General features: G+C 42.1%; 1 protein-coding gene across 1 annotated transcript; it reads right to left on the reverse strand.

The window, feature by feature from the left end:
- Window positions 1-299: 299 nt before the first annotated feature.
- cldn5b (claudin 5b) lies at window positions 300-2,232 on the reverse strand. The gene has a single exon (XM_042059955.1). The coding sequence runs from the start codon at window positions 2,075-2,077 to the stop codon at window positions 1,430-1,432; it is 648 nt and encodes a 215-aa protein (XP_041915889.1). The 5' UTR covers window positions 2,078-2,232; the 3' UTR covers window positions 300-1,429.
- Window positions 2,233-15,445: the final 13,213 nt, after the last annotated feature.

A 15,445-nucleotide genomic window follows, 5' to 3' on the forward strand; every position in this document is an offset into this window, starting at 1 on the left:
TCCAGTGCAGTGCACATAGTACCTTTATTTACTAGTCCTATTGCGTTTTTTATCTGTGGTTTACATGGAGACAAGGCTTTTGGTCTGAGGAAAGAGTTTATGAAACTCCTCCGGAAATCAGAATAGTGCAGGATTTAAACACCATCAATTCTGTGGATTTAAAGTGATATGGCATGTTTGTTTACTTCTCCAGGTTGTTCAAAGATAATTTTCATTATCCTTCTTGCCTCCTGTCTCTCTCTCTCTCTCTCTCTCTTTCTCTATCTCTCAGTCACACATACACACACACTCACAACAGATTCATAATTAAAAAAAAATCACAAGTTTATTAGACAATGACTCTTTACAGCTAATTTATAAGCATGGAAATTGATCATGTAAAACAGATGTATTGATCATATTAGGCCTAATTGATGGATTTTCTGGTTGTTATTTAGTATAGTATAGTATATAAATAGTATAGTATACTTTTTAGATACCGTGAGGGAAATTTGGTCTCTGCATTTATCCCATTCGTGATTTAGTGAAACACTCAGAGCACACAGTGAGTGAACACACAGTAAGGTGAAGCACACACTAACCCGGAGCAGTGAGCCGCCTGCTACAGTGGCGCTTGGGGAGCACTTAGGGGTTAGGTGCCTTGCTCTTGTACAAGAGATTCATAATTCAAAAAAATGTACAAGTTTATTAGACAATGATTCTTTACAGCTCATTTATACACATGAAAAGTCACAATGTACAGCACAAGTGGATCATACAGGACGTTCATAAACAATTCCTGAACCTGTTTGTTTATTTCTTTGAAAAATACAGAGGTACTGACCATATGAGCTACGTCAAACATACTACACAGTCGATTTGCTAGAAGTATAATTGGACAATTGTTGTGATAAGGGTGCAGCCAGATATAGGCTATGCATAGCTATGCACTTGACAAACAATGGAGGCTATTCATTGTGCTATATGGAGCTGTTAATAAGCAGACCGTGTCTAATTAGGCCTACCAAGGATGAAACTGTCTTAACTGATGGGAATTTTGGTTGCAACCAATTGAACTTGTAGGCTTAGACCGATTGAAATAATATTCTAAACACAAATATCACTAAACAATCTCAGTTTCGATTCCAAGACGAACGAATGGAGTACTCTCATTATCTCATTCAACTGGCTAGAAGAATTTGACAGATACATAGAAAAAAACAACAACAAAAGTTTCAGACATAAGGAGCGGTTCCTCTCATAGCCTACTTGTAAATGTAAGTACTGAGTCCATCCTTGACGGGGTGCTTGAAGATGCCACGGAGACACCAAACAGCTGTCCTCGCGAGCGAGCGACTGGGGTGTGCGCTCAAGCACCCTACAGTAGCCTGCAGGTGTCATCCGTTAAAGGTTCGTGAGGCAAAATTATAAACCCTCGGTAGACCTACGCTTAAACATAATTTCGCTTGTCATAGTCTCCGTTTTGAGTGACGCTCTTTGTCGGGGCGTACTTTATGGGATATGAAGACTTTAATTGTTGAGGACAGGAGCAACATAGAATGGTGCCTCCAACAAGTAGAAGTCCGGCGGCCGCCCATCCAATGTACAGCGCAGCCCCGATCTCGCGCTTGTTGGCAGGCATGATCTGCGGGTTGTAAAAGTCGGAGATGATGTTATTTGCCATCCAGCAGATAGGAATCAGCACGAACAAGCCGCTGACGATGTAGATCACTCCGCCGGCGTTCACCACCTTCGTCTTGGTGTTCTCGGTTTTGATGCAGTTGGTGCACTGTGCGCCGGCGATGGTGAAGGTGAGGCCCAGCACACCCAGGACAGCGGAGATGACCGTGAGCGCTCTGGCCGTCTGCAGGTCTGTGGTCAGCGCCAGCACAGAGTCGTGCACCTTGCACTGCATTTGACCCGTGCTCTGAACAACGCAGGACATCCACAGTCCGTCCCAGATGTTCTGCGCTACGACGATGTTGCCTTCGATGAAAGCGGAGACTTTCCACATTGGCAGCCCGCACGCCACCATCACCAGTAGGGTACCAGACCCGCACAGACCCAGGGCGAGGAATTCCAAACAGGCAGAAATCATTTTTCCTGTTTTCTATTATCCGGTTCTGCAAAATAAATGCACGTTTTGAGAAGTTCAGGAGAGTGAAATCCGTTTCTCTGTAATTTCTGAAACACTTTCTACATATCACATCCACAACCAAGAATGCAAAATCCTTGGGTAAAGAAATTTATAGCCACCGTTAAATTCTCTTGGGAATTTATACTGTAGTCTGACAAAGTGGTTCAGCGTCGGCCAATGAGATCATACCGCCATCTCACAGCAGCCAATGAAAAGTCAGTAAAGTTAAAGGAAAACAGACAACGGGAAACAGAACATGGATCGTATTTATGGAGAGATAAGACGGTCATAACGGCAGGAAGACAATAGATATGCGATTTAACAGCCTTCCTGCAATTCATTCTGCAAAAAATGAAAGAAAAATGCGTCATTGGTCGAGCGAGGTCACACACTCCTGAAAGTCCAGAGTCAGTCACTTTTCTAACAAGGTAACCTACAACGAAATAACTAGGTTATTTGTTGTAGGCTAGGCTACACGTTGAATTATAGGCTACATAGAAATATTTATTTCCAATGTTATCAGTGGCATAGTCTTTCCTAACCATGTCTGTTAGATGAGTGAGGCTTTAAATCAGATATTGATAATTATTAGACCTAATCGACGGGTTTTATGTCTACCCATCTTGTGAGAAAAGTAGCCTACTTTTCCTTGAAAGTGAACATTTACTGCCAAACATTCATTCTCAGCCATGTAGCACAGTAGCCTTTTTAAATAATAATTTTCAGCATGTGTTAAATTTTCCATTATGAACATGAATTAAACAAAAATACGATTTTACCATATAGGCTACATTCGTAGATCTGCATATGAATGTCTACTTGTTCAGAATGTGGGAATGAAAATAGAATTTTTTTTTTTTCAGTCCGGATCTGTTTACACATGCTTCCACGTGTTTCCTATAGGCACAGGATCTCTAGATTGACAATATCCATCCTGTATGAGTCTGGCATTGTGAGTTATGTGTAGGGTACTGCCCTATACAAAATAAGGTTCATATCTACAAGGCATGTTTTCTCTCTTACCTCATATTTTACCTTATTATATTATCAATATTACATAGCACATAGGCTAAAAGGCCACCACATCCCAAAGTACACACATTTAAAAAAAAAAAATCAAAGGGGGAGTTACATGCCTTTTTCCAGAACACTGTCAAGAAATGAGAACCTATACTGGCCTAAAACATGCTGGCTGGATATAGGTCCTGGCCTACAACAAAATTAATTTGACATTCTACATCTCCTGAGAAGTTTTTCATTTAGGCTATCAATATAAGCAGAGAGGGAAAGATAAAGAAGCCTCCTGAGAGATACACAGGCTATATGGTGTGGTTAAAAAAATATTTGAATTTGAGTTTGAAAAGGCATGACGTGTTATAATGATATTTAAATACAGTTTCTCATATTTTGTATTTTAAATACGTAATCCAGAATACATGCATTCAGTTACTTCCCAACACTGTCTATAGCACATCAGTTTAAAAAGTGTATTTGTTTAAAATGTAGTATAGGCTACATTCAATAATCTAAATCCTATTCATTAGTCTTCGCAAGAGTTGTAAGTAAATCATCGTATTGGAAACACACTCTTTGAGTGTTTTTTATGGGAAGTGTTGCATTGCCAAAACTCCTTATCTTTTACTGTAAATCGTAGCTAATCTTGGCTAATGTTAATGCTAATCTTGGCTCGGCTTTTGCCCTGTCAGCTGGACTGGTGCCGTAGCCTGCTACCATAAGCCGCAGGAGCACCGTGTTGGGCATATCAGCTCTTTGTTTTCGGTGGTTACTCTAAGTATTTCTGAATCTTTTTGTCTAAGAAAAATGTTATCTACACACACACACACACACACACACACAATTCTACACTGGAAGTGTGTTTGTGTGTGTGTGTGTATTTGTAGGGTGGGGTGTGTGTGTGTGTGTGTGTGGGGGGGGGTCTTCGTGAAACAGGAAAGTATGTGTTTGTGTATATGCAGCTGTGGAGGTGGGAACACTGGTGATTGTCGTCAGTTCCAGTTTGAACACTTTGCTTTCGGTTATTAGGGCTGTAATCAATTTAACTTTCAACAAACTCCCCCCAACTCTACATTAAAGATGTTTTTCCATCAACTCATGCCAAAACATCTACCGGAATGCTGTGTTTTTTGCTGTTATTTGTCCCAAGTTGTTTTTTTACTGTTACATAAAAGGATTTTGTGGGTGCTGTCAGTGTTGGAATCTTGAATCAGTCTTGAATTTCCCCTTGGGGATCAATAAAGTATCTATCTATCTATCTATCTATCATCTACTGTATCTATCTGGAAGTAACTGAATACATATATTCCGGATTACGTATTTAAAATACAAAATATGAGTAACTGTATTTAAATACAATTACTATTTAAGTGGATGGTATTCAGAATACAGTTACACTGATACATTTAAGGGATTACCTTATAAATCATTATGACATGTATGTCATGCCTTTTCAAACTCAAATTCAAATATATGTTTTAACCACACCATATAAGCCTATATGTATCTCTCAGGAAGCTCCTTTATCTTTCCCTCTCTATTGATATTGATAGCCTAAATGAAAAACCTCTCAGGGAATGTAGAATGTAAAATATGTTTTGTTATAGGCCAATATGCCTATATCCAGCCATTATGTTTTATAGGTTCTTGGTTCTGCAAAAAGGCATGTAACTCACATTGTGCTGTTGAAATTCTTAAAAAAAATGTGTATATATCCATTTTATCCTCACTGTAAGGCAGATTATGAGTTGTTGTTGACACTATGAGTCTTACTACTTCGCATAACCTCATAACTGTTTCATCCACTGCTATTAAAATATAAAAATATAAATCAAAAAATAAATCAAAATGCATTACTCACTTTGAGTAATCTATTGGAATATGTTACAAAATACATTTTAGGGCATGTATTCAGTAGTGGAATACGTTTTAAAAGTAAAAGTAGGATTCTAGCACTTGTGTTGGGGGTCCGATGCTTCTGAAGAGTGGGGCAAATCGTGCGCAAAAAAGGAATTCTTTGGAGCAAAAAACAAGAGATACAAGAATGTGCAGAAAGACATTCAAACACATAATTTTATGTATATGATAACTTTGATATAGAAAACGGCTCACATCAGGTATGTACTTCTGAGAAAACACAGAACCACAAGAGGATAAAACCAGAGTGAAGCACTATGCTGTAGAAGAGACTGACGACCAGAGAGCATAGAATGTTATTGCAATTCAGCTATTACTATTAAAATAACCACTGGCGATGTTGCACGACAAACTTAAAATAATTTCAACTTTTGAGGCTTTGAGTGGCAAGAGAATCAGCCTTGTGAATGCAGCTGTGCAGGCAGTATTACTGTGTGGCATAGCCCCATCAACACCCAGTCTCTGCAAAGAGCAGGATACTCTGCAGAGGGAAGGAACATTGGTGGATACGTTCTATTGTTCTAATGCCAAGAGGCGTCGGGTAATGTAATGATAGTTTATTTGTGCTGGTGTGCCACAAGCATTAACTCGACCTGACCAGCTCCAACTGGTTTGGCGGGAGAAAGGTGGTCCAGGGCTTCACCCAAGACCCCTCTGACCTTTAGCCCATGGCTTTCCCTGTCTGCCAAGGATCGTTAAGTATCATTAACAGTTGTTTGAAGCACTTTTATAGGCTCACTTTACTTCATCAGATTTGCTTTTCAATTCATGCCTCTGAGTTGTTTTGTCAAGTGGCACCCACAAGTCTTTCTGTGGTAGACCAGTAAGCTTACTCAGACTCACAGGTTGATTTTAAGCCCATCTGAGATTTAACACAAGTACATCCCTATCCGGTTGTTAATGCAATAATATGGCGATAATTTTTCCGGGTCCTACTGGGCTCATACATTTCCATAGACAGTAAAAGAAAAGAAAAAAAACGCTATTCAGAGTAACCAAAGTCCTTTTAGGCAAGTCCCTCCACTCGGCGGCCATATACCAACGTTTTATGGGCACACATCGGGCACAGTCTTTGGGTCGAACTGCGCGTGCGCAAGGCTTCACGACACCAATCTTGCTCCAGCGGCGAGATCACAACACATGATTGGCACGATGTCTTCACAACACACCATATGATTGGCTCAATGTATTCACATGTCGACGTTTTGCCGAGGAAGGGGTGGGATATGTGTAGACAACGGCCATATTGGCGTGACAAACTAGCCCCATGCATTTCTATAGAGTATTTTTTGAGTGCTGTGTCTCCACATTAGAAAGTCTCTGGAGTAACCTACAAGAAAATTGACATTCTACTACTCACTTGCTGCCTCAAAGTAGTAAAATCCTATTTTTCATGGAGGACTAGACGTTGCCCTTGATTATATCATCTGGCTGCACAGCTACACTTAAACTATTTTTTCTTTACCCTCACTATAACGGAGGTGACCGGGACAAGGTTAACAGGTTGTGAAAACAGGATGACATTTTTTTGGATGAAATGTTGGGGCCGGACATCGGACTAAATCATCATAGGCCTATACTTCAGATCTGCGTCAGGAAGAGAGGCAAATAGCATCTATGACGCTTTACAAATGTTCTGAAAAATAGTAATTACGGTATGTAAGCACATAATGTAATCTGAAAACTGTTGCCTTGATTAACAAAACAATTCAACTGATCTCAGCTGGTATTCTGTCTATAATGGAGTGGAATAGAAATGTCTAAGTGACCTCAAACTTTTGACCGGTAGTGTATGTATTAAGTACATTCAACTGATACTCATAAACTGGTACTCATAAGTGTGGGTTAGGGTTTGGCTTATTCATTTCTGTATTTCACCATAATGTGATTTCAGTGCAATTTGATCCATGTATAGCATCCATATAATTTGTCAGTCCATGACTAGTGCCTGCTGTTGCCAGTGTCAACCGCTCCAGATATAGTGCCCTTAGATGTCCAGTAATTAGGAGTGTTTTTGGAATTCCCTTGGTGGTGATAATGAGCAAGCAATGTTTATTCCAAAGGGAAGCCGTGCGTTTCCCTGTGATGGACCACACCAAATTGGAATAGGGACCACACCATATTAGAATATGGGAAACCTCACCCCTCCCAAAGACCCCCCTGCCCCCAACCCACTACACCCAACCCATCCCCCCCACCCCCCGCATGCATTAGTGTTTCCATGTTTAGCATCCATGCAAGGATGCAGAGCGTGACAGCCTTAATGACGGGGAGTCACAGCTACCCTCTGACCCACTTTGAGCAGAGACAGCCTCTGATAAGCAAATAAACAGCTTAGAGGAAGATGTGGTTTCCTAGATAACATGGTGGATGATGGCAGCATCCAATCAAACTGGACAGCTATGGAAACAAGAAGTGATGTGTGTGTGTTGATTCAGGAGACGGAAATTTCAGTTGTTTGAGTAAGTTGAGTTGTGCATGACTAGAAGGTTTAACTGGTAGATCTGAAGTCGACACACTCACCTATACATACTCACCTACTTTTTGAAATAAATGTTTTAAACGTGCCTTTATTTTTGTGAATGTTTATAGTATTTACTTGTTAGAGAAACCGAAAATAGCTTTGTTATCTTTTGTGAAATGTTAGTATTTTATCCAAATAAACTTTCCATGTTCCATTCCTGCAGGAATGTAAGCAGTGCTCTGTCTCAAAACAAAACAAAGCAATCTTAATGATTGTATTTATAAATGTAGATGTTTTTGCAGCAAATGCATCTGCACTGTTGACAGCATTCCACAAATCAGAGAGCTCGCCAAAAAATGCAAGTAAGTATTTTATGAGAACAATTGATTTTCATAAGCACCCCCTCATGCCTCCCCCCCCCAACCCCCCCACATGGTTATGCAATTAGTTAACTCGATAAGAAAAGACAACAGCACATTAAATCAAAGTGTGATATCAGCAGCCCTGTGTGTTGGTTGCGGATGCATACGTCTGCCTGAGTCGTGGTATGCCTGATGCATTCAGCTGTGGGCTTGATTACCGGCCCAGACAATAGCCCCCCGTGCCAGAAAAACAGCCAGAAAAACGCCAGTGTATGTGTGTCACAGCACAGATGTTTCCTCTGGGGCTTGTTGTGTGTGAACGTGTGGGAACCAGATGGCACTCTGTGTGTCTGTCTGTGTGTGTGTGTGTGTGTGTGTGAGCCCAGGGCCCAATAGGAGATGCAGGCAGGAGTGCCACTGCCCAAGTAAACACACACCAAGGCCTGCTGGACAGGCACAGATGTGTGCTGCTGACGCAGAGCAGTGTGTGTGTGTGTGTGTGCAGAGCAGAGGCCAGGCAGGCATGCAAAAGTAAACCGGTGGTGTTGCTCTGCGGGCCAAACCCAGGGAACCACCTGAGGCTGCAGCATGAGGCGTGAGCCTCTCTGCTCCGTCAGGTGAAGAGCGGGAGGATAAGGTTGTGATGCTCAGGATTTCCTGCCATCTCTCACGTCGCTGCAGGCTATTGTTCCCCCACGAGAAGAAGGATCCTCTCCGCTCCCCCTCTCCGTTCCGCTCCTGTTCCCTCTCCAGCCCCCCCCCCCCCCCCCGCCTCATGTCATCTACACTCCAATAGAATAACCACTCATGTGGGGCACATGTTGCCAGAAGACTCCCATAAGGTGTAAACAGCATTCTATAGGAGGAGTCAAAAGGTTAATTACTGTTGTGTGAAATGCTGTCAACGTGTGCTGTGCTAACTTTGCAAAATCACTTTCAGAAAATTAACTTTGAGTGAATGAGAATTTGATTACTTTTCTTCTGTGTGGATTGTGTAGGTTATGTAGATGTTTGCAGTAGATTAGTATTCAGAAAGTATATCAGTAATTTGAGTGTGTCTCCCAAAAACTAAATGCACATCAAAGATTATAGTGAGGATCACTTATCGATCAATCGCCTACCATCAGTCTCAAAACACAATCACAATTTGAAATTTGTACATTTTGTAAATGGCTCGGCTTAGAGAACTTAGTTGAACAAGCTCCTAACCAAATGTTTATCTCAATCAAATCAACCAGCTGACACTTCAGTTTAGAGAACTCTCAGGTTCTGAAAAGCTCGGGAGAGATTGAAAGTTGAAAGTTACATTTACGGCAAATCCGCTGCTCAACCTGAAAGCACAATTAGCCAGCGGACACTAACGCTGAGCTCCACGAGAGGAAGGAAGGGGGGCAAAATAAAGCCTTTAGGACGTGAGTCACCGAAGAGCAAACAAATAAAATGAGGCAGGATACACAGCTCAAGAGGGAACTGCCTGAATGAGACCTGATGGAGGGAAAAGTGGAATGGAAATATCCCATGTGAGTAAGCTGTCATGATAAAGGACGCTGAGGGAAAAGTGGAATGGTAATATCCCATGTGAGTAAGGTGTCACGTACATTGGTTTCTCCCTACTTTTTACTCACACAGACACACAAACACACACACACACACCAATGAAGCACCACTGAATCATACAGATTACTCACAGTAATCCACCACCTCCGCCTACTTTAACTTTCAGTGGTCCAACCCCAAATAGGAGCGATAGGATAGGATAGTGTAATGTGTGTAAATACAGAAGAGGTGAGTGATCAGTGGGGAATCTTGGTGACTGTAGGCCAAAAATGTACAGTTTCGGATCATAGACCATTTAAGAGGGACTCTACAGACACAATGTGAGAAGTCAGTTTATGCCAGATTTGTCAGTAAACCGCAATGAATTACCTTGGGAATAAATGTTCGGTGACTAATTTATGGGCCGCACAGAAACAAGTATGGCATCGTTACAGCGGGGTCATCCCTATGTTCCCCGGGTCCTATGTTCCCCACTCGGGGTTAGGGTTAGGGTCCTATGTTCCCCTGTCCCATACAAAGCGGGGAATATAGGACCCGGGGAACATAGGTACGCTCCTGTTGCAGCACTGCACTACTTTTCTTTGCTGTCTTTGCAGAAAACACCTCAAAAATCCTTTACTCTCATTAAAAAAACAAATCAGGTTGTCTTGCTAGAATCACGTTTTTAATCCCCATAGTCCTTTACTATAATTTGTTTATCTTGACATCAACCGACTTCCCTTCTGCCATTTCCTGACTCCATTAAGCTCAATCAGGAAGATAGCCCCTGTGAGCCCCACGGCCCTGTTTATCATAAGAGTTTCCACTAGAGATGATTACAGACAAAGTCATGGACATTAGAACCTCTTAAGTGGGACCGACCCAGCGAGTTATTTAGAGGGTTTGTTTGTTTTTGAAGTCAGTTGTTCTCAAGTACCTTATTTTGTTGTAAGTTTTGTTATTCTCTTTCACTTCCTTCTGAAGGACAAGGAGAAAAATATTGCATTTGTCTGTTTTGCAGGAAGTATATTTAAGGTTGGGATTAGGGTGACAATTGTGGTAATATTAAAGGTCGGAAATCATATTGGCATCAAAGAAGTCAATCATATGATATTCTGGCCGGGTCTCTTTGAGCATTAACTGTTCTTTGAGTTCTGTTTAAGTTGAGGTGACATAATCTATCACTCTAAAACGTGTGGTTAGCCTTGAGTCACCAATAAGAAAGAGAAAACCACAGTGCGGTTCTCCACCCCTCCTGTTGCGATTGTTTCCAGTTGGACAGTTGAAGGGGGAGCAGAGTTTGAACAAAACAATAAACACTTCCTGCATGTGTAGAGTGCCTCAGTCAGAAGTGGCGTGAAAACTGAGCTGGTGTTTTTAATGAGCTATTGTACAGATGTAAAGGGTCTAAACTGCTTGCTTTCCTGAGCAGGGCAGTTTCCCAGCGGCGGTTATTGTGACCCTGCGCTGCAACCCTGCCCAGGAGAGGAAACATTCAGAGGGCCCCTTTGCCTAGTCCTTACCCATGGTCCATCCTGTGCTGGCCTTCATGTGCGTTTGATGGAGTGCTTTTCTTGGCTGCCCTGGGAAGCCGAGGGTAGGTTTTTAATGTGTGTCCCCGCAGCGTTTGGGGCAGAAAATGAAACCTTCCCCTCGACATTATTGCCCCTGGCACCGAGCCACCAGCCTTGTCCACTGCTTGCATCATTTCCACCGCTCGGCTCATAACGGGTGTCGAGCAGCCGTGGACGAGAGAACAACAGCGTTCAAGGCGCACGAATGCCAAGAGTCTGTGCCAAGGAACACACTCAGCGACGAGAGTGGTGGGGTGGGACCGCAAATGAGTAATTCAGATGAGCCTGAGGAGCTCGCCAATCACCATAGCAACATTCATCTCATCCGACAGTGTGTTGCAAATATACAGTATATTACATTGTTATACCAAATATAGTTTGGATAGCACCATGGAGAAGAAATGTGTCAGTTATCCATTACCCACTTAAACCAGATGCCATTCTCTATGACTATGAGTGGTCATTTTAATTAAATGGAAGGTGGACAAGAGTATCAGGGGCGACTCCCACCTCGCTTAAATGTTATTGCAAACTGATATCCTACTGTGTGTGCAGAAAAAAGTGCACTGCATGGCAACCAGTTTCCACACAGTGAATACAGTATGTGATGTGTTTAAAAAACTACCAGACGATCTTCCATATTGAACATGTTCCCCACAGAGCATGCATACTGTATGTGATTGGTGTTTTTCGCCTTCTAACACTGTTCCGGTCAAAAATGACCGATTTACACATTCCCTGTACCATAAATATGGCAGATCTTATGATATCCTTCACAAAAGGCTTTTGAACACATAGAATTTATTGTGACTACTTCCTTTGAATTTTGAGTGATTTATTCAACGTAGAAACACTTCTTTTGTTTACGGTCAAAAATGACCGCCATAGGAAATTAATGGGAAAGAGTATCATTTTCATCCAGGAGATAAAAGACATCTCCTTACACACACTCCTACAACTTACCACCAATGTTCCCACACACATGCATGCACACACAGAAGCACCCCCCCCCACACACACACACACACACACACACAAACAGACACACAAACAGTACACACACATGTACACCCACTCACAGACACACACACACACACACTCAGTACATGTTGTCATGTTGCCACTTGTACGTGTGAACCAATGTTCGCATACATATGCATTCACGCACACACAGAACCCCCCCCCCCCCCACACACACACACACACAAACACACAAACAGACACACACACACACACACACACAATGTTTGCATACACATGCACGTACACACACAGAAACACACACACACACACATTTACACCCACTCTCTCTCTCACACACACACAGACAGTTTGTGTTGTCAGTTCATGTTGCCAATGTGCATGTGAACCACCAGTGAGTGCACACATTCATGCACATACAGAAACACACACACCCACACACACATGATGTAGATGTTAATGTTCTAATTAGGGTCTGTTTACAATAAATGTTCTATTAAATACTACTTTTTGTCATGGTATTGGTATTTAAGAGCAGTTAAAACTGTCCGGTCAAATTTGACCGCAAACAGTAAATTAAAGGGGGTAGCAATGAACAGTTTTTTCGAAAACGAAATCGGTTTTTATTACAATCAACCAGTTAGCATACAGACATAAAGCTAAAAGAAAGAACAATCAGGGGACTGCAAACCTTTGCCCCTGTCACACAATACTGAACTGAGGTAAAACTTCCAGCATCTGTACTCTGATCCAGATGATCAGAAGGACAGAGATATGGTGCCCCTCTGTCTTGTGTACAAACATGAAGTACTGTACATCGGTACACAAGTAATTCTGTGAGTGGACACACACACACACACACACACACACACACACTCTCTCTCTCTCTCTGCGTACAGTAAAATGTTGCATTTCACTTAGCTGTTTGTTGCCAGTGAAATTTTCTTTGGCATCTGTCGGGGCAGCCACTATGGAGCCCTTATGCGTTGGCTGTGGAGAGAAGGATGTTGAACAAACTGTTCAGTATAGTGGACAGCCCTTCATATCTCCTTCACAGACTACTGGTCTCAGAGGAGGTTCTGTTAACTCTGCTATTACAGGAAATCATTCTTGCCCACTGCTATGGCAGCATACAATGATGTTTCCTCTGAGGGGCAATAAACAAAACAATGCATTTTACATTCAAAATGCACATTTTACATGAATAAAACCAGAAACATCTTGGTGTTAAATATAAACAGCAGTCATCTACCGTTAGTGATGTAGTACTCGAGTCCGGTCTCGGACTCGAGACCGGTCTCGAGACCAATTTCAGCTTTCTCGGTCTCGTCTCGGACCCTTCAAAGACTCGGTCTTGACTCGGTCTCGGACCACAGTGGGAGGAGAAAGACTCGTAATTTCAGACCGAGTCCTCGAGACCAACGCATTTTTTATGTTCATATAAAAAAAAACACACAACACATAACAACAATAATAATAAAATGCAATGTTGACCGGCATTATTTAAAAATGACATCCCATGGTGCAATGCAAAGATACTGCCGTCAGAGCCGTTTATTTATTTCTATGGCTCTGCTGCCGGTGAATGTCTGTAGGTCAGCATAGTCCATATTAAGACGTTAAGACTGCTCCTCTAAACAATTCCCAATCTAGCTTAGTCTGTAGGCCTAATGGTTGATTATTAACTAGGGTGATATTAAATTATGAATATGAAAACTGACATGTTTTTATGGTCTTGGTCTCGACTTGGTCTCGACTCCTAAAGGACTCGGTCTCGACTCGGACTTGCTTCCTCAAAGACTCGGTCTCGACTGTATTTGGAAACCAACAGACTCGGTCTCAACTCGGTCTCGACCCTTCAAAGACTCGGTCTTGACTCGGACTCGGCATAGGCGGTCTCGTCCCCATCACTATCTACCGTCTAAAGGCCAACACCCACTGGCGGTGACATTTGCGTCTATGGATTTGACGCTCAAGAAAAATGTTCTACAATTTGCCGTTGAGTGCGTCAGATGTCGCCAGTGGCCGTTGACCTTAACACACATTCTTAAATGGTTTAACAATTAAACAAAATGTTGTATCATCTCAATACAGTAGGAAGTGGACATAAATGGTCAAGGAAGTGGTCATCAAATACACCATGAAATAGACATGCTGTTTATAAATTGCAAAATAGTGTACTTGTCTATTCATTCAGGCACCAGATAGAGAACAAGTCTGCTTAAGAACAGAAGCCTGTGAGGATTACATGTAGGCCTACATGACACTCATTCACTTACTGCAGCACTGACTTTCTTAGTATTTGCTAGCTTAGACTTACAATGAAGCATTCTTTTATTATTACAGTTTGTGGCATTAATGAAGCCTCATTTCCGCATCATATTCATATGCATGTGTGTACCCATATGGACGTATCACATTTATTCGGCAGCCTTTGCCCTCATGAGCTACAGGCAAATCTGAATCTCACTGACTAATCAAGAGCTAAAATACCGTAGACTACATCTATACTACATCTAGTCTACTTGTCTATTCATGATTCATCACCAGATATAAAAAGTTTGTTTACGAACAGAAGCCTGTGAGGATTATATTTCCGCGTCATATGCATATGCATGTGTGCACTCATAGGTGTGTATCACATGCATTCAGCAGCCTTTGCTGCTATGTTTTGGCAAGAGTTACAACCTCACTGACTAATCAAGAACTGAGCACACATGTCCTCAGCTAACTGTGACCAAAAACCCATAAAGGCTCCTTCACACTGCCAATCTAATGAAAGAGTGGTTGAGTGTTATTGTTCTGACATGTGGGTACAGGATAGCACAGCTATCAGTCTCATGTGAAAACAAGCTATGGGGAACCTTTTAGTGTTTTTCAGATAGAAGTTGACTGGGCATTTTTTTTTATCTTATCTGACTCCCATGGGTGTGGGAATGTTAAAGATATTTTCAAAAAAATAAACTCCTCTTCACTGTAACCTGTCCCTCCCATAAAGATACCTTGTTAAGATGCAAATTAATATAGAACACATTGGAAATTGAGAGGGGACAACAAAACTAAGATGTGAAGATGCAAGTTCAGCGTGCAAGATATGATACAATAAAAATATTGCTTATTAATACTACATTTAGATTACAGTCCTATTGTTTGGCTGAATGTGGTCAGCTTGAATAGGTGAAGGAATTCACCAATGACTTGGGGGGTCATCGAAACCATGATTGTTTGCCTCCACCCCCCCCCCCACCCCCCGCTTACCAGGCCACTGCTCTGCAGAGCACAGGAAGGTGGAGTGGGCCTTCTCTGTTTGCAGCCTTGCTGCACTTTGTTTCTGGACAGGATGTTCCCATCATTGTTTTCCCGCAGGCTGGTGGCTGGACTCGCGGGCTGGTCATGGCTCTCAGGGCGCTCTGGACTCTCTGCTGGGGGGTGGGGGGATGAGAGACGCGATCTGCGCCTCCTGTTTGTTTTGTTGTTTTTT

The sequence above is a fragment of the Alosa sapidissima genome, chromosome 13 (assembly GCF_018492685.1).
Source record: "Alosa sapidissima isolate fAloSap1 chromosome 13, fAloSap1.pri, whole genome shotgun sequence".
NCBI classification, from domain to species: domain Eukaryota; kingdom Metazoa; phylum Chordata; class Actinopteri; order Clupeiformes; family Clupeidae; genus Alosa; species Alosa sapidissima.

Bases quoted from the DNA above. Each gene is read 5' to 3' on its own strand.
- cldn5b (XM_042059955.1), bottom strand. From the start codon at position 2,077: ATGATTTCTGCCTGTTTGGAATTCCTCGCCCTGGGTCTGTGCGGGTCT.